Raw genomic sequence first — 25,369 nt, 5'->3', positions numbered from 1 at the left:
GTAGGCAGAAGGTGGCAGTTAAGTTCCACATGCTGAGAGAAGTATGCCTATATGTCCTGGTAGCACCTGGGAGGCACCAGGTTGGTCCAGAGGATATGGGTGGGGGTTTCCTCTGCCTGAACTAAGTCTTGTGAGATGTGTAAACTGGTTAGGCAGAGGTAAAAGAGTGGGAAAGGAGAAAAAAGGTATTTCTGAATAGGGGGTGCAATCTGTACAAAAGGGAATGTTTGCAGTTCATATGACTGAAATGTATAGTATATGAGGTGGAAGAAATGAAGCTAGAGAAATAAATATGGGTTGTGAAGAGTCTACACAGGTTGGACTTTATTCTTAAGGCTCTGAAAAGACTAAAGAACTTTTAAGCAAAGAAATGAAAATGATTTATATATATATATTGGAACAGGAGTTGACAAACTACAGCTCACAGTCTATGCAGCCCACAGCCTGTGTTGGCACAGCCTCCAAGCTAAGAATGGATTTTACATTTTTAAGTCATTTTTTAAAAAGAATATAGGACTGAGACCGCAAAGCCTAAAATAGTTACTCTCTGGACTTTTACAGAAAATGTTTGCCAAACTCTTGTTTGGGAAAGAACATTCAGGCCATGATGAACAACAAACAGAATGGGGCAAATCTGGAACCAGGGACAGCCTTTAGGAGGTTATGAGCCAAGGCAGTAACAGTGGGAATAGATTTAACGGATACCAAGAAAGGCCACTTGGTGGGAGTTGGTGACCAACTGGATATGGAAAGAACGAAGTTATTGTCAGAACATGGAGTCTGCTAGAATGCACACCTGGATTTGTGATATATGCTAATCAATGTGGTCCTGGCTGGGGTTCCCAAAGGATATGCTGAAGGACCTAGCCCATTCCCAGCGGAAATGTTAATGGACCTAGCCTGATATGTTAACTAACCTGGTTCAGGGGTCGGGTTGGGGGAAGCAATGGGATGTAAATGACCTACTGAATATGTTGATAAGCAAATTCACCCTCACCAAAATGTGTGGTTGACAAGATTTAAAAAGGTCCCTACAGAAGTGCGGGTGGGACTCCTACAGGCCCATGAGGATGACCAGTAGTCCCCATTCCCCTTGCTCCTGTGGACCCTGGAGTTGGTATGGGAGTTCCCTCTCCCCTCCACCCCCTTCCCATTTTTCCCTCAGTAAACCCATTGCCTGATCCTACAGTGATTTCTCAGAACAGGGCTGCCTTGACCGTCACAAGTTTATGTCTTTGAAAAGTAAGTGGATAATGGCATTCACTAGATAAGACAAAAGGATGGAAAATAGTCTAGGCAGGGAATGGAGATGAGGGGTTGTCTTAAAATGTAATACCTTTGATGACTGCTCTAGGATGGTCATCCAGAGGAGAAGCCAACGCACATCATCTTTGGTTCTGACAGTGAAAGTGAGACAGAGGAGATGTCCACTCAGAAGCAAAGCCATGTGGTAGAGAAACCAGTAAAAGTAAGACATTCATGGTGTCTCGTGTGGGTACTCCTCTACTTCTGCCGATCCATTTCTGTCATTTGCATACCAAGACCTGCCCACAACTGCCATGCTCAATATAAAATCCTCTAGGAGCCACAGTGAAACCCAGGGCCTCCCAGTCCACCACACAGAGACTACAGAGACCATGGAGATCTTCTCCCACATTAGCCTCACCTTAATGTCATCTACACCATGACATATTAGTGAAATCCTGTTGCTACTGTTCTCACATATATAACAACTTTCCTCCTTTTCCTCGCACTTCATTTAGGCTTCATTGGGAGCCTCTGCACTAATGGCCTGAATGGCCAAGTAGATATCACTGAGTCAGGAGTTTCCATTCTAACCACTATTAACCCTTTCCTGGGAGATGCATCTGCGTTGTTGATTCTTAAATGTGAGAGCCAAGATTACATAATAAAGAAAACACTGATTGCCTCAGTTTTTAATAAATGTTTCATTTACATAACAGGAGTTCTTGAGTAGAGCATCTGGGAAGCTATTTGACAGCAATGAGAAGGAATCTGATTCTGAAGATGATCATAATAGATTCAGAATTAAACCTCAGTTTGAGGGTAGAGCTGGAAAGAAGGTTAGTAAAGACTGAAAATGATAAAACTTGCAACATGTCCTTATTTTTCAACATAGCCCTGAAATCTAGGTAAGTTCAGGGAACCCTTGACATGCGCACTCTGTGTTTTAAAGTTTATTTTGGGAGTAAATCCTCCACAACTCATTCTGGCTGCTTCATGGGTGGGTGAGGTTATGCAAACATTAATTGAAATTTCAGGGGACAGGAGGGCACTCGGAGGGTCTTCTTTAGAAGTGATAGGGCTATCGGTTCTGTGTGTGTTTTGTCTTTGTAGCTCATGGATTTGCAGTCTCACTTTGGCACTGATGACAGATTTCGCATGGACTCCCGATTTCTAGAAAGTGACAGTGAAGTGGAACAACAGGAAGGTAAATGCCTCAATTTCCAAACAGTCCTGATGTCAGAGTTAGCACACCTTAAGAAGTCATCTAATCTAGCTCTTTTGTTTAACACATGGAGAAACTCTTTATCCCAAGACATTGATTGTAAAACTTGTACTCCAATGCTAAGCTTACTTCAGTACTCCTTGAGTTCATTTGTACATATTAATTTACGTATAAAATTTGAAGTACTTGAAGCTGCCAGAAAAGACAGGAATATATAGATAGCATCCACCAGAGGCACCAACTTCCTCTCTCTCATCTCTGGCATAAGAGAAAAGGTGAGGTCCTTACCTAGCAGTATATTGGGAGGTCCAGGTGAGGCCGTGGAAGACAGTTAAGTTACACTTGACTTTCTAAAAGAGACTGTTCATCTTCCCTCCTGTGTGTATCATGGGTTCCGGTTTTTAAAAAGGAATGTACTATTGAATGCCATTCTACCTGAATTCATTATTTGGGTATATCTAACAGTGGTGATGCTATCAGAAGTATCCAAATTCTACTCTTTGACTTCCTTTTGTGTTTTTCATAACAGCGGTTCTAAACTTTCTCTACGAGACCTTCTATTCTTACCCTCAAGTGAACTCCCTGCTTCCCTCTGCAATCTCAGAATTTCTTTCTTTACACCTTCTCTTTTTGTTTCCTTCTTGAGTTATTCTAACCTGCATCTTAATCCCATCATTCATACATCCTGTTACCCCCTTTCTCACATGCTGCTTTATCCTTCCTCTTTCTTCTATCTCCTTTCTTATTTCTGCAAAGAAAGGTGTCATATATCCTAAAAGCCATTCCTTCAACCCTGCCAGTTTTGAATTGCCACTCCCATCTTTTTTTAGTTCTAAACTTGAAAAATAAATTACATCTTATTCAAAACCAGTTCACTTTATTGTAAATACAGTCTCTGCTCAGTTCTTTGAGGTGGTCATTATATGTATTGTGCATTTTCAGAAACCAGAATTCAAAGAGCAAATTCTCCAGGGTCCACACCAAATTAGTTTCAGAGCTTCTCACTCAAGATCCCTTGCTGAAAACAGGAAAGGACAGAACCTTGGGGATAGCCTACATTTAGAAGTGACCTATAGAGGTTACTTCTTAAGTTCTGCCACTTTGGTCTGTCTCCTTACAGCTCTGCTGGTATGTGTTCCCTCAAACGTGAGAATAGCCAATTCACCATATTGAACCTGCTTGTAGAATTTGTCACTGTTTACTATCCCTTCTTAAAATGTTCTTTTCCTTTTGCCTCTATTATACCATATCTTACTGGTTTTCTTCTTATTTTCTTGGGTACTAATTTTCCCTTTGCCTTCAGATGTAAGCACTTCCAAAGGTTCTGTAAGTTCCTGTTGCTTTCTCCTCTTCTACGAGGGCAGTTTCCAAATTTGGGTCATCTTTAATTCTGACTGTTCTACTGAGTTTCATTCATTCTTGTCTTCGTTCCTGATGGATATTTCTCACAGGTATTTCTGGGCCCATGTTAAAATTCAAGTCCCAACTTAAATTTCTCTCTCTCCACTCCTCCAGACCTTTCTGTTTTTGTTTACGGCACTACCAGTTCTTAAGGTACTCAGATATAGACTCTTTTATTTTGTTTCTTCCCTACTTTTGAGGCTCAATTTTTTTGTGAATGGCAAAGACTGTCTTTCAGGTAAGCAGCACAACCAGCTTACAAACACCTTGAGCTCTTTTGTGTTCTACTTCCTAGTGGTCATTATTAGGTTAAAACTGAAATTGCCATTTTCAAAGTCAAATGTTGTTGAATAGTAATATTTTCATATGGTTCAATCTAATGCACTGTAAAACTCTTTCGTGCTTTTAAAAATATATGTTCATTTTGTTTTCCTACAACTGCCATGCTCTCCTCCCACTACTTTGTCTTTCTTCCTTATATTCCACCTGGTTTATAAAGCATTTCTTGGTTCATTTGAACATAACCTACACCTCCTTTGAACCCTCAGAAACCTTTGGAGCATCTCTGTAGAGAATTTTTTCAAAATCAGTGTTTTGTTTTAGTTTCTGTTTCTTGGTTTATATCCTGTAAAAAATTGATACGGCCTTTAAGGCTTAGACTTCTTTTGTATTTCTATCTGTAATCCAAACTATCTGTTTAACTTTCTTCCCTGATATTTGTCTTTTTCTACTAGTTGATGATAACAGCTTATAGTTTCCATGATGCCCAGTGCATACAGGCCTGTGGCTTTCTTCCTGCAATATTTATTACTGCATCAAAGGCTGAAGCAACTGTATACTAACATATTAGTCAGTAAAATTACCCTCTTTCACTGTTAGATTTATATGTAATTTAGATTACATTTCTAGAATGTTAATAAACTCAGTTTGCAGTTACTTTAGGTTTGTGATTAGTATCTTTCTCTGTGCATTTTTCAGTCTTTATTTTAAAAATTGTTAACACTTCCCAATGAAAGCCATTAAATCCAGATTCAATTTTTATAATTACAAATAAAAATGAGACGTTTTGTTTGCTAGTCATGCAACTTCTGGATACATTGGTGTTGAGGGTCTTGGGGATAGGGAATTTAGCAAAATGAGGTTTAACTTTTCTTTTTATCTGAATATGTTTAGGTAATTGATAAATATTTGATGATTGAGACTTCTCGGGTTATATTTGCGAAGAGATTACTAATTATCCTTTTCCCTCTAAGAGGTAAATGAAAGGAGAACTGCTGAGAAAGAAGAGCTTGCTGCCGAAAAGTTGAAAGCCCTGAATATTGTGCAGAGTATTTTGCATATCAACTTAAGCAATTCTGCAAGTAAAGGATCAGTAGCTGCTAAGAGATTTAAGTATGCTTTATGTCTGTCCCATTCCTCCTTATTTTCCTTTGCCATAAATGCCTTCTTGAACTCAATTTAAAACTAGGCCATTTTAAACTTCTGAGGTGGGCAGTAGCAGTATATATCAGAACCTTAAAAATATTGACCCAGTGGTTCAATTTCAAGAAACTAATCTTAAATTATTTCTATATTTATGTTCTTACATAGCATAGCAGCATTCTTTCCATTAGTGAAAAACGTGGACAGTGGTTTAAAAGTTAATAAATATAACTGTTTATTATAGAAAATTTTAAACATATAATGTGGAAAAACTGATGTAATAGGCCCTGTACATCAGCTTCTACGATCACTAACATGTGACCAGTTTTCTTTTCTGTATCTTTACACACTTGTTTCTACTTTCCCCACTGCAATATTTTATGCAGATCCCAATAGTATACCATTTATCTGAATATATTTTAGTATGTTTAAAATAATTTTTAATATTTATTAACATAAATATCCAGAAAAACTCAAAACTACATAATTTAAAATGTGATTATTTCTAATGAGATTTTGTTTGATATTGTATAGCATTGTCTTGCTCAAAAATTGGAAAGACTCCATTGTTAAATTATAATTTGCTATTAACTTTTTGCATTAGTGTTCTGATTTATCTCTTCCAACTTAACACTTTCCTTTGTTTTTTTCACATAGGGACATCATACATTATGATCCAACAAGGCGTGACCATGCCACTTATGAAAAAAAGAGAGATGATAAACCAAAAGATAGGTAAATCAAGCTGCTTCTTTTAGTAGAAGGGTCATATGAATTAATCCCATTTCAGACAATGAAAAAGTAGATAGTAACCAATATCCCACCCGTTGATCTACACTGTGTTTAGTTTAAGACCAGGGGAAGAAAAAGTTAGTGTGAAGGTTATGGAGATGGTGGAGAGAGCCTTACCTTTGACAAAGGAACCTCATGCATTTAAATAATAATATGTGCTCTCATTCTGGTATGGTGCCTCCTATTTACATTAGTTTCTTATAGCTGCTGTAACAGATTACCCCAAATTTAGTAACTTAAAATCATAAAAATTAAAAAAAAAAAATTTTTTTTAAATCATAAAAATTATTTTCTCACAGTTAGGAGGCTAGGAGTCTTAAATCAAAGTTATTGGATTGCCTGCTTTCCTTCTGAAGATTGGGGGTAAAAATCTATTTCACATCTCTCTCTTAGCTTCAGGTGACTGCCAGTAATTCTTAGTATTCCTTGGCTTGTGGCTACATAGATCTTTGCCTCTATCTTCATGTGGCCTTCTCTTTTCTGTGTATATCATCTTTGTGTCTGTTATAAGAACACTTGTGATTGCATTTAGGGCCTACCTGGATAATCCTTGATAATCTCTTTGTTACAAGGTCTTTTTTGTTTGTTTGTTTGTTTTGAAATAACTCTTTATTTTTAAGTTTTTTTAAAAGTATATTTTATTGATTATGTTGGTACAGTAGTCCCAATGTTTTCCCCCTTTCTCCCCTCTGCCCAGTACCCCATTTCCCTCCAGCAATCCCACCCCCCTTAGTTTATGTCCATGGGTCATGCATGTAAGTTCTTTGGCTTCACCCTTTCTTATATTATTCTTAACATCCCCCTGTCTATTTTGTACCAACTGATTATGCTTCTTAGTCCCTGCACCATTCCCCCATTTCTCCCCCTACCCCCTCCCAGCTCATAACCCTCGAAATGATCCCCATACCTATGATTCTGTTCCTATTCTGTTTTGCTTAGTTGGATTTTGTTTTTACTTTTTAGATTCAGTTGTAGAAAGTTGTGAGTTTGTTGTCATTTTAGTGTTCATAATTTTGATTTTTTTTTTTCTTAAGTAAGTCCGTTTGACATTTCATATAATAATGGCTTGGTGATGATGAGCTCCTTTAGCTTTACCTTGTCTGGGAAGCACTTCATCTGCCCTTCCATTTCAAATGATAGCTTTGCTGGATAGAGTAATCCTGGTTGCAAGTTGCCTTTCATCACATTGAATACTGCTTGCCAGTCCCTTTCTGCCTGCAAAGTGTCCTCTGAGAAATCAGCTGATAGTCCTATAGGCAACCCACTGTAGGCAACTCAACACCTCTCTCTTGCTGCCCCTAGGACTCTGTCTTTATCTTTCACCGTTGGCATCTCAGCCATGATGCATCCTGGTGTGGTCCTTTCTGGGTCCAACTTGGCCGTTACCCTCCATGCGTCCTGCACTTGTGTGTTCATCTCCTTCATAAAATTTGGGAAGTTCTCGTTTTTTTCCATTCTTGCTTCCTCATTCTGCATTGGTTGACTGTTTTTTTTCTTCTTTATGTTCCAAATCATTGATTTGAACCCCTGTTTCCTTCCCTTCACCATTTGTTTTATGTGGATTTTCCTTCATTTCACTTAGCATAGCCTTCACTTCTCTTATGCGTTTGCTGTACTCAAGCATATCTGTCAAGCCTGTGAGCATCTTTATCACCAGTGTTTTGAATTCTGCATCTGTTAGGTTGTCTATCTCCTCATCTGTGAGTTTGGCTGTCTCCTTGTTGCTTAGTTTTCCCACTAGAACCTTGATCCGTTTCCTCTTTTGGGCCACACTTCTCTATCTCCTCATTCTGACAGGCTTCTATGTTTCTTTCCCTCTGCGTCCCAGGTAGAGCTGTCGCTTCTGTTACGTTGTAAGAGGCGGAGCCTTAGGGATTTGTTAGTACAGGGCGACCTGTTTCACCACGTTGTGGCGCTGTATGTGGGGGGAGGGGTCAGCGAGGGCACAATGCCGCCAGCCCAGCACTCGCCCCTTTTCCAGCCACCTTTTCCACTTTTGCACCAGACTGTCCCCCCTCTAGCTGCTGCCATGGCCGTCGTTTCTAGAGTGGGAGGGTCTGCGGACATTCTAGGACCGTGGGGGCCCTTTAAACAAGCAGACTCTGCTGAGATCGACAGTTTCTGCCTCTACTCCAACCCTCACTGGTCTGCACAGTCAGAAGCTATGAGGCTTGATTTTTCCCAGTCCTGAGACCAGGAGCTGTGAGGTCCTGTGAGGAGCTGGGAATGCTCCCCAGGTGTCCTTCCTGACTTTTTAAAACATGTGACTGGGCTTTCCACTGGCCCGCCGAAGCTGCCGCCACAACACCGTGTCCTCTCTGCCCCAGCTCTGCCCCTCCTACCTATCTGGATGAGTATTTCTTCTTTATATCTTTGTTTGCTGGACTTCCATGTAGTTTAATTTTCTGGAACTTCTGCTTGTTTCTAGTTTTGAGGTAGTTGTATTCCTTCTTAGTTGTGGAGGGAGACATAGCGTGTCTGTCTACGCCTCCATCTTGTCCGGAAGTCTCTACAAGGTCTTAAACTAGTTTACATAGACCCTTTTTCCAAATAAGGTAACATTCCCAGGTTCCAGGAATTGGGCCTTGACACATGTCTTTTGGGAGCAACCATTTAGTCCTCTGCTGTGTAGGAGCTTCTATGTCTTATACATAAGCTGTCAGATTGATAAATATGCCAAATATGTGAAGCAAACAGGAACCTGACCTGACTTAGTTCCTTCATTTTTCTACTGTTACAATCACTGAAGGCATGTGGTATCCTGAATTAGATCCTGGAACAAGAAAGACATTTGTGGTGAAACTGGTAAAATGAAAATAAAGTTTGAGTTTAGTTGAGATTAATGAAACAATGTTAATGCTGTAGTTTTGAGAATTGTATCATAGTTATAAGATTCTACCATGAGAGAAAACTAGGTGAAGGTTATTTAGGAATGCTACACTTTCTCTTCAGCTTTTTTATAAATCTAAAATTGTTATAAAATTAAAGGTTTCTCCTAAAAAGGACCGCATATCAGACTAAAGTAGAACTAGCATACATAGTCCCTGCGATATAAAATTTTTGTATGTTATTTAAGATAATCCACACTGGTACATAAGTGGGTAATGTTTGTATAATATATTAGTTTTATTTACGTCTAGGGTGTATTTGTTATCCATTGCTGCATAACAAATTGTCCAAAACTTAGCACCTTAAAATCACAAACATTTATTTAAAACCACCACCTCCACCCTCTGGCCACAAATTATTTACATTCCTACCACATACATAACTCACCCCCTCCCAAAATTCCCCAGAAGTCTCAGCTCTTATTTAGTATTGTAGTGTTAGTTCACAACCTAGGATGTTGTCATCCAAATTAGATATAGGTGCATATGGGTAGGTGCATATGGGGCCTATCTGTTTTTGTTCTTTGAGTACAGCACCTTCACTACAGTCTTTTGTTTGTTTGTTTTTTTAAGGTTTTATTTATTTTGAGAGCGAGGGAGGGAAGCATCAACGTGTGAGAGAAACATCCATCAGTTGCCTCTCATACACCCCCAACTGGGGACCTGGCCCACAACCCGGACATATGCCCTGACTGGGAATCAAACCAGCGACCTTTCGGTTCACAGGCGGGCACTCAATCCATTAAGCCACACCAGCCACGGCGAGTGCTGTCTTTTCAATTAGAAGACCTGTGAATGTGTGGTGGTGATACTAGTATAGACTAATCAATGTAAGCACTACTACCCAACAGAAGAAAATAGGAGGCACAGAGGAGGCACTGGTTTATAGAAGCTCTGAAATAAATCTAAATAGCCAAATATTGCGAGATCTTTTATTAGAATTGTGGGCCTGAACATAATTCTCCATAGTTCTTGACTGCCTTTTAGGTCATCCTTGTTTTTTTAACACATGTGTTTGCAGCTTAGTAATTATCTCAGCCTGCTTTGTGCTTGTAGGAATATGGGGATTCAAAAGCCTGTTTGTTGTGGAATGTCTTCTTATTTATCAGTCTAAGCTAGGGGTGTTTCTATTAATACTGATGAAATTCTTTTAAAATAATTGTGAGTCTCCTGTGAATATTCTTTGGGTTTATTCCATTAGACAAAAGCCACTCCAGAAATCATTTTGAGATCAGCCTTTTTTACTGTGGACTTCTGCTGAGAGACATCATCTTTAAACTCCTTACAAGACTTATTGTTTGAACAATTGATGTTTCTGACCTATGTGTAGTTTCTTAACAAAGGATTTTGTTTTATATGTAGACTGGAGTATACAGATTTTCTGCTAAGGGTCAGATAGTAATGTATTTCGCTTTGCAGGCCAGGTGGTCTACTGCAGTGACTCCACTCAACCTTAGCAGCAAATGAGGGAGCCTGTGTTCCAATAAAACATAATGTGTTACATATAGTGATTTGTTAATGTAATGAAATCATCTTTTACTTTTTTTCCAACCATTTAAACTATAAAAATATTTATAACTGTGGTGCATATATAAATAGCAGCCTGGATTTGGCCCCATTTGCCATGTTTGCCAACATCTGCTTTAGACCATGTTTTTCTGAGAGTCCAATATTTTATTTTTTCTTAGAACCTATTTATTGAATTTTGTGTTGTTTGTCTTTTGGAGATTGAGAGTCTTCTAAACCATGAGATTCTGACTCCTTATAATTTTTGTTTCTCTGGTTTTACTGTTTCTGCTCACATTTTATGGTAAGTAGCAAGATAAAAGCAGCAAATAACCTTCATCACCTTCCTGGATATTTTCTTAGCTAGATCACCTGTTCATTAGGTGTGTTTTCTACTTTTCACTTTAATAAAGGTGACAAATGTGGCTAAACTTACTATCGCTACTTAGTAAGCATGCCCTTTCCTCCAGTTTCCAGTAACATCTCCTCACTATTCTTCAAGCACTCCTTACTTCAGCCTCCTCAATGGCCATGTAGTTTCCACTAACAATTTCTTTAAGGCTCTTCACGCTTTTGCTAACACCTCACTGACCTACCAATTTCTGCCCATTGCTTGGGTTCTGAAGCCACTCCTACATTTTAGGTTTCTGTTACAGCAGCACCCCACTTCTGGTCCCAAAATCTGTATAAGTTATATATTGCTGTATAAAAAGTTGCACCAAAATGCAACAGTTTGAAACCTCAAACATTTATTAGGTTCCAGTTTCTCTGGGTCAGGAATTTGGGAATACTTCCTAGGTAGCTCTGGCGCAGGGGCTCTCAAAATGTTGCAGTTGAGATATAAACTAGGGCTATAGTATTTGTTTACAAGTTGGACCAGGCACAGGGCCATTAGCAGGAAGCCTTACTTCCTTACCTTGTTGGCCTCTTCACTTGGCTATTGACAGCTGCTTCCCCCAAAGCCAGTGATCCAGAAAACGGAGAGAGCATGGAGAAAACAAAACTACGTTCTATGACCCTACTGTCAGTAGTCACATGCCATCACATCTAACTTATTCTATTAGTTAAAGAGGTTGAATCCAGCCCACACTCAAGGAATGCAGGAATTCATCTCACCTCTTAGATCTCTTTAAAACCCCTACATCATGGCTCAATGATAACCATTTGTCTGAAGGAAATCATTTCTTATAGAGTTTGCTTTCATAGACGGCATAGCTGTCTTAAATCGTAGCTAGGTTGGAAGTACTAAAAATTTCTCACTGTGAGATTGTCCCATAAATAAGATGATCATTTAACACATTTGTTCACTTACTATTTAAGATAATACAGTTAAAATTCTGACCTGATACATGGAATCAACTCTTAATAGGAAAAAGGATTTTAATCTTTTATTAACTAAAAACTTGATATTGGGAACTGTCATGTAACTCTATCTAGGACCAAAGAAAAAAAGTGTATTCCTAAATATAGAGTAAGTTCATAGTAACATAAAAATTTCATTCCAAAACAAGCTAGACTTAGCATATTTATAATTCATTTCTAACACAGAATTATAACTAAAACCTTTCTTGCCAGTTTTGTAAAATCATTAGAATTTTAGAATTTGGGAAGGTCTTAGATTGATTTAACATGTTCATTTTGCAAGTAAGGAAACTGAGGTGAGTTGTGGTTAAGTGAGTTTTTTTACTCAAACCTAGTATCTTAGCTTTTATAATTTCCAGATTGTAATTCCAAGATTCTGCTTTTGTAAGTAGTTTTATATATGTGGATCCTACTGGTTTTTGAAAGGTTGGAATTAAAGTTAGCCATGGCCCTGGTTGGTGTGGCTCAGTGGATTGAGCGCCAGCCTGCGCACCAAAGGGTTTCTAGTTCGTTTCTCAGTCTGGACACATGACTGTGTTGTGGGCCAGGTCCCCAGTTACCGGTGTGCAAGGGACAACCACACATTGATGTTTCTCTCCCTCCCTCCCTCCTTTCCCCTCTCTCTATAAAAGTAAATATATAAAATCTTTTAAAAAGTAATAATAAAATTAGCCATGTTATTTTCCTTTCTTGATTTTTGGAAAATGTCCAAAAATTGACTTTCATTTTGGTGCACATGTCTATGTCAATGCAGTAAAGCAAAGCGAAAGAAGAAAAAAGAGGAAGCTGAGAAGCTACCAGTGGTATCTAACGAAATGTATTATAACATTGCCATGGATTTAAAAGAAATATTCCAAGCTACAAAAGATAACAATGAAAAGGAAGACATGCCCTGGAATGAGGACTGTGATGGAGAGAAAGCCAAGGAAGTTCATGACCCTGCAGCTTCCATGACAGGGGCCAAGCAGCCTGGGGGGTTCACATTTTCCTTTTTTGATTCTGACACTAAAGATGTAAAGGAAGGTACTTTTCCTTTTTCTTTTTTTTTTAAACTATATCATTCTAGGCAGTTTAAACTTAATTCACTGAGTCTATAGTAAGTGTAATTATTTAACATTAGCAGAAGAAATGATTCTTTCTTGCACCTAGATAAACTATGAGGTTCAAAATCACATAACCATAAATGCAGTGTTCCCAGAGCTGTGTTTAACACAGCAAAACATTGTTTCTGCTTTAAGGGAGCAAACTTCTAGCCATATGAACGGAAGCTAGAGAATAATGTGCAGCATGTCTTCTGTTGAGTAGAAAGAAATAATCATGAAGAAGTATAATAAGTCATATATTTAAATAGCTTCTCTTAAATGCATGTGGAGAAGCCATAACTTAAAGCCACAACTACAAGTATATGGTGAAAGAAATAGGTAACCTTAGCTCTATGCAAATATGCTATTTCATCGATATGTCAGTTGTTTCAAACTTTATCCTTGAAGATTTGCAAGAACGTAGAGAAAGGTATCAATACCAGTATATACAGTTTTGCGTTACATTTCAAAAGAATTATCTCTGAAAGCCAACATGGTACAAAAGTTAAAAATACCTGTTCTTAGGGGCCTACTCTTCACCTAGTGTTCAGAATGGAAGTGCAGCTTTTCTGTAACTTAATTGTAAAAAGTACTACATACCTATACAGGAGAATACATGCACACCTAACTACAGTGGTTTGTTCTGAAAGATCAGAAGTTAAAATGGCATTCATATGTTTGGCTATTAAGTATTATATGTCAGCTCTTTGGTACTCCCAACAGGAGTATAAGAATCTAGTGGTTTTTCAAATACTGTTAAATAAGACACAATATAATGTGTGCTCTGCTCATCTCATTCTCCTTCCTGTGTTGTCTTTTGCATGCCAATGTTAAGTACTAAACTATTGAGCAGAGTTGGTGTAATATGGCTATGGACTATAATTATAACTTTGAGAGCCAAGTGTGAGAAATTGGTCTTGAAATGAGTATTAAGACACCTCAGCAACCTGGAAGAAGTGCTTTAAGTACTTGGGAAATTTGGGGGAATTGTGAGATGACCATATCTTATAGCAGTATCTTTTTTCAGCAGTTCTAGGAAGAGGTTTTGGAAACTGAAAATATAAACATATGTACCTTTTCTCATTTATGCAAAAGCAGGAGGGAAACCTGGTTTCACTACATTGTGTTATTTTTGACTTCTCATTGCTTAGCACAGGTGCCACATATATTTTGTTTGTTTGTTTTTTAACTGTTGCCCATTTATAAACCTTGAGTTTTTTTATTTTTTAATAATATTACTATATTTCTTATCAGTTTACCCTACCAATGCCAAAAAAAAAAGATAGTTGCTTCTCTTAATTCATATTTGAAAATTTTAAAAGATACTACCTATTTTTAATTAATGATTAAGATATTGTCAGTATAGAGATATGCTAACATGGTGAAAATCATCAAATGAGTATATTCAGAAGTACTTGGTTATTAGTTACAGTCCTGTCATCTTTTATTGTCATGACGATATAGAGACCTATAAAGTGGAGACAGTGAAACCTGGTAAGAATTCCTGGCAAGGAGCCCCTTATTTCCAAGACAGCAGTTCAGAAGACGATGTTACTGAAGAAACACATTACAGAAAGCCCAGCCCTGGGTAAGCAAATTGTTAGTTACAGGTACACCTTAGAATTTGTAAAATAGGAATTAGACATGCTTTAGAAATATTCTAGAAGTATCTAAGCTTACCTTTCAAGGCAACTTAATTTTCTTAGGTTCTTTAGAGAGTTCTGTAGCCTTTCTGTAATGGGGAGCATATTCCTTTTTTTGAGATTTGGATAGCACTGGGCAGGGGATATGATGTGCACAGGGAAGGTAGCATGACACTGAAGTCCTTGTTCTGAAAAGAGAATTCTATAGCTACCAGCCCATGGGAAACATTGGCAAACAAGGTGCCCATGGTAGGGTGAGAGAGTATCAGCAACCAGCGTGGGGAGGATAAAGCTTGTATTTAAACAAGTCTTCATTACCAAAGCTTCAGATAGAAGAAAAGAAGGTTGAATACAAAGAGCATGGGTTCACTTTAATTCAGCAAAATAAGCAAAGCACAAAGCAGATATGCTTAAGGAATAGTTTGTTTATATTTTCACCATATACATGTCTTCTCAAATTTAGAGATTAACCAACCAATCTTTCTCTGTCTCTGTCTCTCTCTTCTCTTTCCAGAGAAGCATCATTACCTGAGAAAGAGACCACTAGATTTTTCTTTTTCTCCAAGAATGATAAAAGATTTCATGGTAAGTCCATTACTTGATTAAATGGCATGGAACTGGTGATAGTACAGCTGTCAACACTGCACATCCCTGATACAATGCACCCAAGTAAGAACTGTTTGGCAAAAATCCTGACCCTTTGTGTTACTGTGTGGTTTATCCCACTCTGTTAGACTGATGCCTGTTGACTTGTAAAGCTCTAGAGGGCTGAGAGTTCCCACTTAACTACCTCTCTCACTCATTCATTATCCTCAACAGGAGCTTGTTTTGTTTTCAGGGCTTGCTTAGATGGTAGACAAAACAATCCTGTTTTTAGTACCCTAAAAATTCATGTGAAAACTCTGAGGCTATTTGGCAACCTCTTATTTCTTAAATCCTAGCACAAACATAAACCAAATTAGTAAATTGTATATAAACAACAAAATCCTAGAAATTTTACAAAATATTTTTTAAAATTAGCATAAATCCTTATAGCTGCAGTGGGCAAGTCTGCACCCAGGGATTCCAGACAAATCTGGGACTGTAGTCACTGCCCCAGAGGAATCCCAGATCACGCCTATTCATTCTGGTCAAAATGGCGACCTAACAACATGGCACTTGCCTGCTCCCACAACCACATCAAAAATACAACTAAACTACAGAACAGTCATCATTCAGAACTGCCCGAAATTTAGCTGAATGGAAGTCCTACAACTAAAGATATAGAAAAGCCACCGACTGGTAGTAGGAACGGCAACACAGAACAGGCTAGTCCCATACCCACATGTGGCAGATAATAATCGAGAGGTGCCACCTGAGAGCGAGGTGTCACAGCCCCACACCAGCTTCCCAGCCCAGGACTCCAGTGCCAAGAAGAGAAGTCCCCATTACTTCGAACTATAAAAACCAGCAGGGGTTGTGGTTGGGTGAGACGAAGGGCTTCTGGAGTCCCAAGCAGTTCCTCTTAAAGGGCCCTCACATGGACTAATTCAGACTCACTCCCTCTTGAGTTCCAGCACTGGGGCAGCATCTTGAAAGGTACAAGGGACGTAAGGGGAAGACCTGAACTGTCTGGCATCTGAGAAAGTGCTGAAGGGTCAGCTTTCACCCAAGTAGAAGTACTGACATAGGTTATAGTGCCTTTGCTGAGCCCTCCCCCAACAGTGTGCGCCATATCTTGAGTCTCCATCAACTTGGCTATCACTGTTTGCCCCACTCTGGTGATTCCCTGGGACCCCACCTCACCAACTTGCAGGCCCACCAAGCTATTTTATTGGCTTTTCCATGCCAATGGCCTTTTCTTGGCTCTGCTTCAGTCTTTCCTAAAATCTTTCAAATAAGTAGCATCTGGCTTCAGTGTTTCCGATTCCTCTCACTAAGTGGCCCAGGCCTGGCGCTAATGGCAACCATGGTTCACAGCTTGGCCTCTCCTGGGCACTTCCAAACCCAGCAGGAGTAGTAGCTATCTGCACATCGCTTTTGTAGCTCATGCCAGATTGCCACAGGCAGAACACAGGTGATCGCTGACCTTGGCCTGCACATCCTGAGAGGCCACAAAGCCAGAGCATCCTATGGAAAGCTTCAGACCATGTCGAGGCACTACTAAGCCACCTCCACTATTGTCACACTCAAGGGCTGGACTTAGCTGGCACCAGAGTTTTGCTCCATGGGGCGAGCCCCTGCATAGCGCATCCTCCACAGTGGTTACTTCCAGTCCTTGTAGCCAATCAGCCTTGGTGTTATTCCCACCTGTTGACATACCAACAGCAATGAAGGCTTAACTACAACAGGAGGCTGTACACAGCCCATACGGGGAAAGGGAAGGTACACCGGGAGTACCCAGCTAGGGTGAACAGGAAGGCTGTGCCACTGGACCCTACAGAGTATCTACTACATTAGGCCTCAGCCCAGGTGACATAGCAGCTCTGCCTAATACATAAAAACAAACACAGGGGTGGGGGGAGCATGCCAAAATTAGGTGACAAACATGTCCCAAATGAGAGAACAGAACAAAACTCCAACAAAAGAACAAATGGAGAACAAACTCTGCAATCTACTAGATGCAGAGTTCAAAACAATTTAAAAGGATGCTATTTGAACAGGGAAGAGTAGATATACTTAGAACTTCAACAGCATAAAAAAGAACATGGAAACCATAAAAAAAAGAATCAGAAATGAAGGATATACTAACTGAACTGAATACGTTACAGGGAATTAACAGTAGGCTATATGAAGCACATCAGAGAAGGAAAACTCTGACTCCAAAAAACCTCCGCTGCCTTGCGGCATACCTCTTCAGGGGAAAGGCTAAGGGAGTAAACCCCGACAGAAAATCCGGAGCCGGAGTCCCTAAGGCGGTTTGACGTTGTAGTCAACACCGGCAACTCCTGCGGCGCACCTGAAGCCAAGCTGTATTGACTCCGTCTTTCCCTTGGACCCTTCAGCTGCGAAGAGAGGGGGGGTCTGCTGCATGGGCAACAGCAGACCCTCCATATCACCCTGCCCAGGCTCTGTAGCTTCAGCATCATCGCAAGATGTCGATTCAACACGGGAGGAGACAGATACCGTGTCACTCCCGAGTTGGACTGCACAGCCATTCTCGGCGGTGCAGATAGACTCTTAAGAAGCTACACCATCGTCTCTCGAGACGGACGGCTGCCGACAATATGAAGCCAAGAAGAAAACAGCAATTTGGAATATAAGGAAGCAAAAAAAATATCCAATCAGAACAGAAAAGAGAATTAAAAAATGAGGATAATGTGAGGAGCCTCTGAGACAACTTCAGTGTGCTGCCAACATTTGTATGATGAGGATTCCAGAAGGAGAAGGAAGAGAGCAAGAAGTTGTAAACCTATTTGAAAATGTAATAACAGGAAATTTCTCTAAGCTGGTGAAGGAAATACAAGTCCAGGAAGCACAGAGAGCCCCAAACAAGATGAATCCAAAGAGGCCTATACAAAAACACACATAATTAAAATGCAAAAGGTTGAAATCAGAGAATCATAAAAGTGGCAAGAGAAAAGTAGTTATTAGTTGCCTACAGTGGAGCTACCACTAGATTGTCAGCTGATACCTTAACAGCAATATTTCAGGCCAGAAGGGATTGGCATGAAATATTCAAAGTGATGAAAAGCAAGGACCTCCAATGAAGACTACTTTACCCAGCAAGGCTTTATTTAGAATCAAAGAAGAAATAGAGCTTCCCAGACAGGAAAAAGGCTAAAGGAGTTTATCACCACCAAACCAGTATTACATGAAATGTTAAAGGGGCTTCTTTAAGAATAAGAAGGAAAAAAATTAAAAATATGAAGAATGAATTGCAATAAATACATATCTATTAACAGTTGAATCTAAATAAAATACACAAGCAACAGAAACAGACTCATAGATACAGAGAACATTTTGATAGTTCCCTGATGGGAGGTGGATTGGGGGGATAGGTGAAAAAGGTAAAGGGATTAAGAAGTACAGATTTGTAGTTACAGAATAGTCATGGGGGTGTAAAGTACAGCATAGGGAATATGGCCCATAATATAAAAACTGGTGTCAGGTGGGTACAAGAGTTATCAGGATGATCAGTGAGTTATATAATGTCTAATCACTGGGGTGTATGCCTGAAAATAATATAATATTGTCTGTCAACTAATTGAAAAAAATAGACTTTTTAAAATAAAAATAAAATTAGCATAAATTGAGGGGTGTGTGGAGGTCTTAAATAGAATTGAAGACTTTGATAATGGCAGCACTAGAATATTATCATTTTTTGGTATTAATTTCTTGCCTCATCTTTTTTTTTTGATCTTCCCTTAGTAGATTCTGACTTATTCTGGAAAGGGATGGGAGATAATATTAGTAGGAATTCTTGGGAGGCCAGAACAAACAACTTGCGTAGGGTGAGTAATTGAATCTTCATATTGACTGCCTCCATAAATAGATACGATATTACCTTTCTGTTAATATATGCCTTGTGTAAGAATAAGCTAATAAGGTATGAAACTTAAGACAAAAATGATGACAACTGAGAATGTTGGAAGTGAATGTTGAGGTTGTTTAATCCAGCACACATGGTACATGTGAAAAGACTGAAGACTGGATGAATTGAGTGACTGGTCTGAGTTCCAGCCATGTTTATTAAGCAACAGGAAATCTTGAGATTTTTGAAAGTCTGATTTTTAGAGTTTCCATTCTAAACACTTAAAAGTCTTCCACACCAGCCAGGGCAAAAGCCTAAAATCTAAATAATCACTGTTCATTCCAGGTGAGCATTTCTAAAATGGTTTCCACAACTCTGACACTGATTAACCCTAAGTTTTACTTTATAGTTACTGAACTTGAAAATAATTTACATCTACTATTAACAAAGGCTTTTTGACTTTATATGTTTTTATAGGATTGTCGGAAGAAACATAAAGATGCCAAAAGGAGAGTGAAACCAAAATAAAAAATGTCATTATTGGTTTTGATACTGCTTGTTAAGAAGACTCACCTATGGAAATGGAATGAAATAGAAAATAATTTTAGTCGACAAGAAATCTGAGTGAAAGAATATTTAAAATCAGACTGATGGAAATCATTCTGGTTTTCCTGTGAATTTTTCTCTATTTCTCCCTAAGTTTTGAAAAATAAAATTAACCTGAACTTTTTTTTTCTTTAATGAAGCACAAGACAGTCCCTCAAAAAATATTTTGTGTGTTCAATCTCTTCGCCTTCTTATCATCAAGTAACTAATAGGCATCTTCTTAATGGGCATCTTCTGATTCAAGCTTTATAGAAAGCCTTTTAAATATATGGGTCAGAGCACTTGTGTTTTCCAAGTTAAGTCTTACAGACTACTTGAAATATTTATTTCTGATTGTATTAAATATATCTTATCTCCATTTTGTGTGTTTTGTTTAAGAGGTTGAACACAAGTCAAACTTGAGTTTTGTACTTGTTACCTGTTGAATACCTAACTGAAATGTAGGACATTTTAGATCAATATATAGGAGCGTTCTGGGAAGCAAATTTAATACTTTGTTAAATAGAACGGGTTAGGATGAAAGATACATAATCCTATCAAACTGGCTTCTGAACAAAATTGTGTTATGTAAACAACCCCAAGGGATTATCATGGAGCCATAATGTGTTTGTCTGAAATTAAGTATTGATTTACATCTTGATTGAATATAAACTTAATGAGGTCTGGGGTGTCCTGGTTATTTGCATATACTCACTGCCTAGAACCGTGTGTAGCACATAGTGGCTGCTCAGCACATAAATTTTTTTAATAAACGTGGTCCAGAGAACTAACTGAAGAGGCTTTCTATGTTTCCAAGACAGACTTCATGGAGAATGGGAATAGCCACTCAGCAGGATAAATCCAAATGTTCCAACTTCTGTTGATGTATATTATACTTACGCCTTCTTATCTATTGCTGTAAAACTCATCACATTAAGAATTATTTTGCTTACAAATAACCAATTTGGTCAGAACTCATTAGGGACTGCTCATTTCCCTCCATGTAGTGTCACTGAAGTGGATCTGCTAGAGCTACTGAATCCACTTCTAAGATGGCCTGTTTGCTCAGTGCCTGTCCATGGGGTATCCTCACAGCATAGCAACTAGGTTTTAGGATCAGGAATCAAATGCTGGCAGTCTTTTAAGGCCTAGCCCAGAAATTGGCTCAATAGTCATTTCCACTATTCTGTAGGTCAAAACAATCCTGAGCTCAACTAGACTCAAATGACAAGGGACACAGAACTTCACCTCAGTGGGAGAAGTTTCAGTTTGTGGCCATGTTTAAATCTGTGACACCCTACGTCTCCAAAGCAGAAGTGCTGCCATGTATAGCCTTGCCCACCCCGCCGATCCTGCTCCCTGGATACAGTCACCTTCAAAAATTGACTTCCTCTGAATTTATCTCCATATTGTCAGGGTATCCCTGCTCTGAGAAATCGCCCAGAGACTGCTGTGGGAACAGATAGCTGATTTATTGAGGGAACAAAGGAAGGGGGTTAAAGGGAAAGGCAATTGCACGGACTGACTCAACAGCCCGTAGGAGGAAGGGAAACGGCGGCGGAGGGGGTGAGGGTAGCTCCCGGTCCTGCTCCTGGGCCCGTAGGAATCGCCACTGACACTTCTGCAGGCACCCTTTTTATACACCTTTCAGTAAGGGGGTGTTTGCTTATTGACATATTAAGTAGGTCATTTACATCTCATTGCTTTCCCCCTCCCACACCAGCTTAGTTAACATATCGGGCTAAGGCCATTAGCATTTCCTCTGGGAAAGTTTCAGTCCACCAACATCTTTTGGGAAATGCTAAGTCCAGGGCCAGGTTGATTACCAAAGTCCAGGTGTACATGATCTGACACATTTCTACCTAAAGTGCTTATGCTGTGATTTCTTTTTCAGTTTTAGACATCATTGACTTCCTACTCTGAAGAATGAGGATTTAATGATAATCCAAGTAGTATATTTTGACCCTATTTAATTTTTCCTAGAATTTTTTTCACTTGCTCAACTTTTGCTAAACTTAGCCTTCCCATAATTCCCAACAGTACCATAAAGTGTTTCTCAATCTTAATTTTATCAGATCTGCCCTCACCCTTTTTCTCTCTGTGAGCTCTCTGTCCTGTTTCAATCTGTGCTGTTGGGACAGCTGATAAAAATAAATTGAACAAGGTAGCAACATGAGGAAATGCAAAGACTTAAAACGTATTTCAAGTACTTCTAGTTAACAAGCTGAAGGCACACTACTAAATGTGTATGTTCAAGTGAGTTAAATTACTGAGTCAGAGTTACCCCTTTGAGGAAGGACATGGAACCCACCTTACTCTAATCCCTGCCATTTGGGGTATTCCAAGACCTTCAGTAACTGTTGAATGAATGCTACTCAGATTATTAAAATGTTCTTAAAAGTTATTAAGGAAATACTTTCTACATATTGTCAACCAGATCAGTTCTTGTCCCTGTAATGGGTACAATAATCAGTGACATGCAGAATTACTCTCAATCTGTCATGGCCTAAAATTTCTTTCCTAATCTCTGGTGTCAAAACCTGAGGTCTACTGTCCTTTGCATGGTTCTGGATTCTGTTGCTTTAACCAGCAGATCTGGAGGTACCAGGCAGACACACAGCAGATAATAAATATATTAGCAGATAAATAATATTTTCATGACGGGAAACAATTTTAAAGCTAGTTACTGTACATTTCCTTTTTGTTTTCTCCATATGGCAATTTACCATAATTTCTGCAGTAAAATCCAGAACTCCGGAGGTGGCACTGAAGAACATAGGAGCAGGGGCTTCCCTGGAACACCACTTACCATGCGTGCTTCGGCTCCTTCCACACATAGTTCTGTGGCCTCTGCGTTTTTCTGAGGATCAGGAAAGTCTACAGTTAGGTGGGTCAGGAATTTTAGTGTACAGAATTACTGAAGTGCCTGTTAAAATGCAGCTTTTTGTGACCCCCTCCAGAGACGGTCTGAGCAGACCTGCTATGTGGTCCATGCCTCTGCAATTTTTGCAAACTCCTGGGTGATTTGGTGAAGGTCTAGAACTACACTGTAAAACAGTCCTTCGGCCAACGCTGCTTTCCTGTAATGGTCACCTAGGAAATCCATCTTGGGATCACGTGCTCACAGTCCCACACAATTACTCAGGCCACTCGTGGGACTTGATTTGTCTAATCTAAAGAAAGGTGAACACTGACAAACGCGTACACCTGTGTAACAATGCCTATTAGCATGCACAACTTCAGAGGCCATTCAGTGCCATTCTCAGTAAGTCCACGCCGGAAGCCACCTCAGAATCCTTTCCTCTACCATTGTTTACGGTACTTAGAATAGCCCAGCCCCCTTCCCAACATGCACCGCGGGGCGCGGCCAGGTGGCGTGGCCATATCCTGACTCAACCAATTGCCGATGGGTTTGTTGCGGGGTGTTCGACGGCGCGCGCTGATTAGCTGGCGCGGAACGCTGTCTTCAGCCCCGCGCCTTCCCGGCATTGCATCACCTCCGGAAGCGCGAGGGTCACTTACAGGTTTGCCGTCTCGTGTACTTTCAGGTACTTCTTCCCTGGAACATATTTTGGTGTTTTTTGTTAATGTCTCTGCTGGGCTGTGGGTTAGTTGCGTGCATATATATTTACAAGGAGAAGATGGGGGGGATGTAAGTGGGCCAAAGAACTCGGAACCGGGTACGAATCTTGGCTCCTGTGCCGGGGGTTGCAACGCTTGGAAGTTCCTTTACAAACTGGAATGTGGTAACACTTAAATCGTTGGGTGGTTATAGAATTTCGTGTGATCGAGCTTGCTGGATAAGTGCAGAAGGGCGAAATTAGAAATTACTTGGAAGCTGAGGTATTCATAAGTACAGGTAAAGTACTAGGCTCACAGGAAGGGCCCTCATTGCCGGGTACCTGGGGTTGCAGGGGAAGTAAGCACGGTCTTGTTCTCGGACCTCGCCCTGTGCACAGAGGAGGAAGGAAGACCTGTGGGATTTGGAAGTGGTAGGAGACGGCTTCTCAGGAGCTGTGATGGGTTTGGGGCGCTGAAGATAATAAGTAAGAATTGGGGGAGACAGAGGACCCAGGGAACCATAATAAAGTATAGCAGTGAGAACTTACAAGAACTTGAATGTCATAAGTTTGGTCCAGTATTTGGATTTTTTACACCTTGAGCTTTCAAATTGCTTACAGAGCAAAACATCGCCCATTTGTGCTCTGAAACCGTCTGCGGAGCGAGCAGTTCCCGTGTGCTCATGGTGCTGCTCTTTGACAAAACGTACTTTTTGCGTGGTCGTTAAATACTCCTCCCTGTACTGTAATTGTGTGGTCAAAGACAGCCTTTCTCTACGTGCCGTTACTCTCATTGCACAACCCCACTTGGCCTGACCCGAAAGTCAGCCCACCATTGCAAGGCCAGATACACCCACCAATCAGAAAACCAATTTCATAAGCCGTTAGGGTCTTGTTTTCCCTAGCAATCCATCTCTTTGATCACCAAATCTTTGCAGCTTTTGTCTTTCTAAACTCTGCCCTCAGCCCTCCGTTTTGGAACACATTCTTTGTTCATCCGTTCCCGCGGTTTGCAAGTCATTATCTGAATAAACGTAATTTTCAAAAATGGTTCCTCTGGACTTTGATTTACAGCTGTATTTCAACGTGTATTGATTCAGGAAGTAGATCTGTAGTTCCTGCAGCTTGGGGTGTTTGTGAGGATGTAATGGGAGATGGCTTCCAGACTTAGGAATTTGTAGTTTCCTTTGAATGAAGTGACTGAAATTAGTCCAGAAGAGAGTATAAGTTTTTTATAAGGTGTCACAATACTGCTTTAGCATTCAGGTTTTGCAGAGAGAACTCAGGATGGATCATACTAAAGGCAAAGTAATAGATTTAGGGTTTTTTTGTAATACGATGAACTTCTGAAAAGTAAATATTAGTAAAATGGAAGACAATAATATTCTTATCGTAAGTGATTAAAGGGTGAATTATATATACAGTAGTCCCTCTATATCGCAGCCTTACTATCGCGGGATTTTGCGGTACTGTATACGTATGTTGTTAAAGTTAGGTAGGTTTGAGAGTGTAGAATAAATGTAAGGTTCCTACTTCGCGGGGAGGTCTGGAGCATAATACCCGCGATAAGTGAGGGAACACTGTATAGGAGAGAAGGCAGCTAAGTGTAAATTATACTCTTAAAGATATACTGGCTGGTCAAAGGCGATAGAATGGAATTTATAGGCAAAGAAATAATAGCTTAAATGGATGGCGTGTGATTGCTGTGAGCTGTAATAGCCATTATTTCACTGATGAAGTTAGCATTGTGAATGTTTATGGCCTTTATTTTACAGATGACACAACTGAGGTTTAAAGGTTGAATAACTTTTCCTATAGCTCACATACTAAGGGGTGGCACCAAAACTGTCAAATTTAAAAGCCATTATCCTAGGCCAGGAAGAGCCCACGGAGTGGGATAGATTGGAAAGGCAGGTAGGAGTATCACTGAGGAAACTAAGGATGCTGACAAAGAAATTCATTCAAACAAACGGTTTTTGAGCACTTAACCATATAAGCAGACAATGTAGGTTAGATAGTAAAATCCAATGCCAGCAACAAGTTTACAGTTGAATTGGAGAGTTGTGGAACATTCAAATCAGATAAACCACAATATGGAGGAAAGGAACAGATGCAGGGAAGAGAGGTATCCTGGAAAAGAGGTATTGATGAAAACCTGAAAAAGGAGAGTACATTTACACTAAGTAATGTTAAAGTATGTGGAGA

At 39.7% G+C, this 25,369-nt stretch overlaps 2 protein-coding genes across 4 annotated transcripts in view; both read left to right on the top strand.

The window, feature by feature from the left end:
- NOL8 (nucleolar protein 8) overlaps positions 1-19,682 on the top strand; it is a 56,655-nt gene extending 36,973 nt beyond the window's left edge. Inside the window, exons 8-17 of the mRNA XM_090273933.1 lie at positions 1,355-1,468; positions 1,965-2,084; positions 2,359-2,452; positions 5,125-5,263; positions 5,951-6,028; positions 12,596-12,864; positions 14,388-14,511; positions 15,081-15,151; positions 18,917-18,999; positions 19,497-19,682. Of these exons, the coding sequence (XP_090130059.1) occupies positions 1,355-1,468; positions 1,965-2,084; positions 2,359-2,452; positions 5,125-5,263; positions 5,951-6,028; positions 12,596-12,864; positions 14,388-14,511; positions 15,081-15,151; positions 18,917-18,999; positions 19,497-19,547 (1,143 nt within the window). The 3' untranslated portion in view covers positions 19,548-19,682. The remainder of the gene's footprint in view (positions 1-1,354; positions 1,469-1,964; positions 2,085-2,358; positions 2,453-5,124; positions 5,264-5,950; positions 6,029-12,595; positions 12,865-14,387; positions 14,512-15,080; positions 15,152-18,916; positions 19,000-19,496) is intronic.
- Positions 19,683-23,096: 3,414 nt separating this feature from the next.
- The window catches only part of IARS1 (isoleucyl-tRNA synthetase 1), a 120,178-nt gene continuing 117,905 nt past the window's right edge, over positions 23,097-25,369 (top strand). For all 3 annotated transcript variants that reach the window (XM_090273932.1, XM_090273931.1, XM_090273929.1), the window contains exon 1: positions 23,097-23,152. The gene's annotated coding sequence lies outside the window, so the exon portion shown is untranslated. The remainder of the gene's footprint in view (positions 23,153-25,369) is intronic.

This window comes from Furipterus horrens, unplaced genomic scaffold (assembly GCF_987537825.1).
Source record: "Furipterus horrens unplaced genomic scaffold, mFurHor1.1.pri manual_scaffold_4, whole genome shotgun sequence".
NCBI classification, from domain to species: domain Eukaryota; kingdom Metazoa; phylum Chordata; class Mammalia; order Chiroptera; family Furipteridae; genus Furipterus; species Furipterus horrens.
The sequence above is the reverse complement of the archived record's forward strand: the minus strand, read 5'-3'. Positions and strand labels throughout refer to the sequence as shown.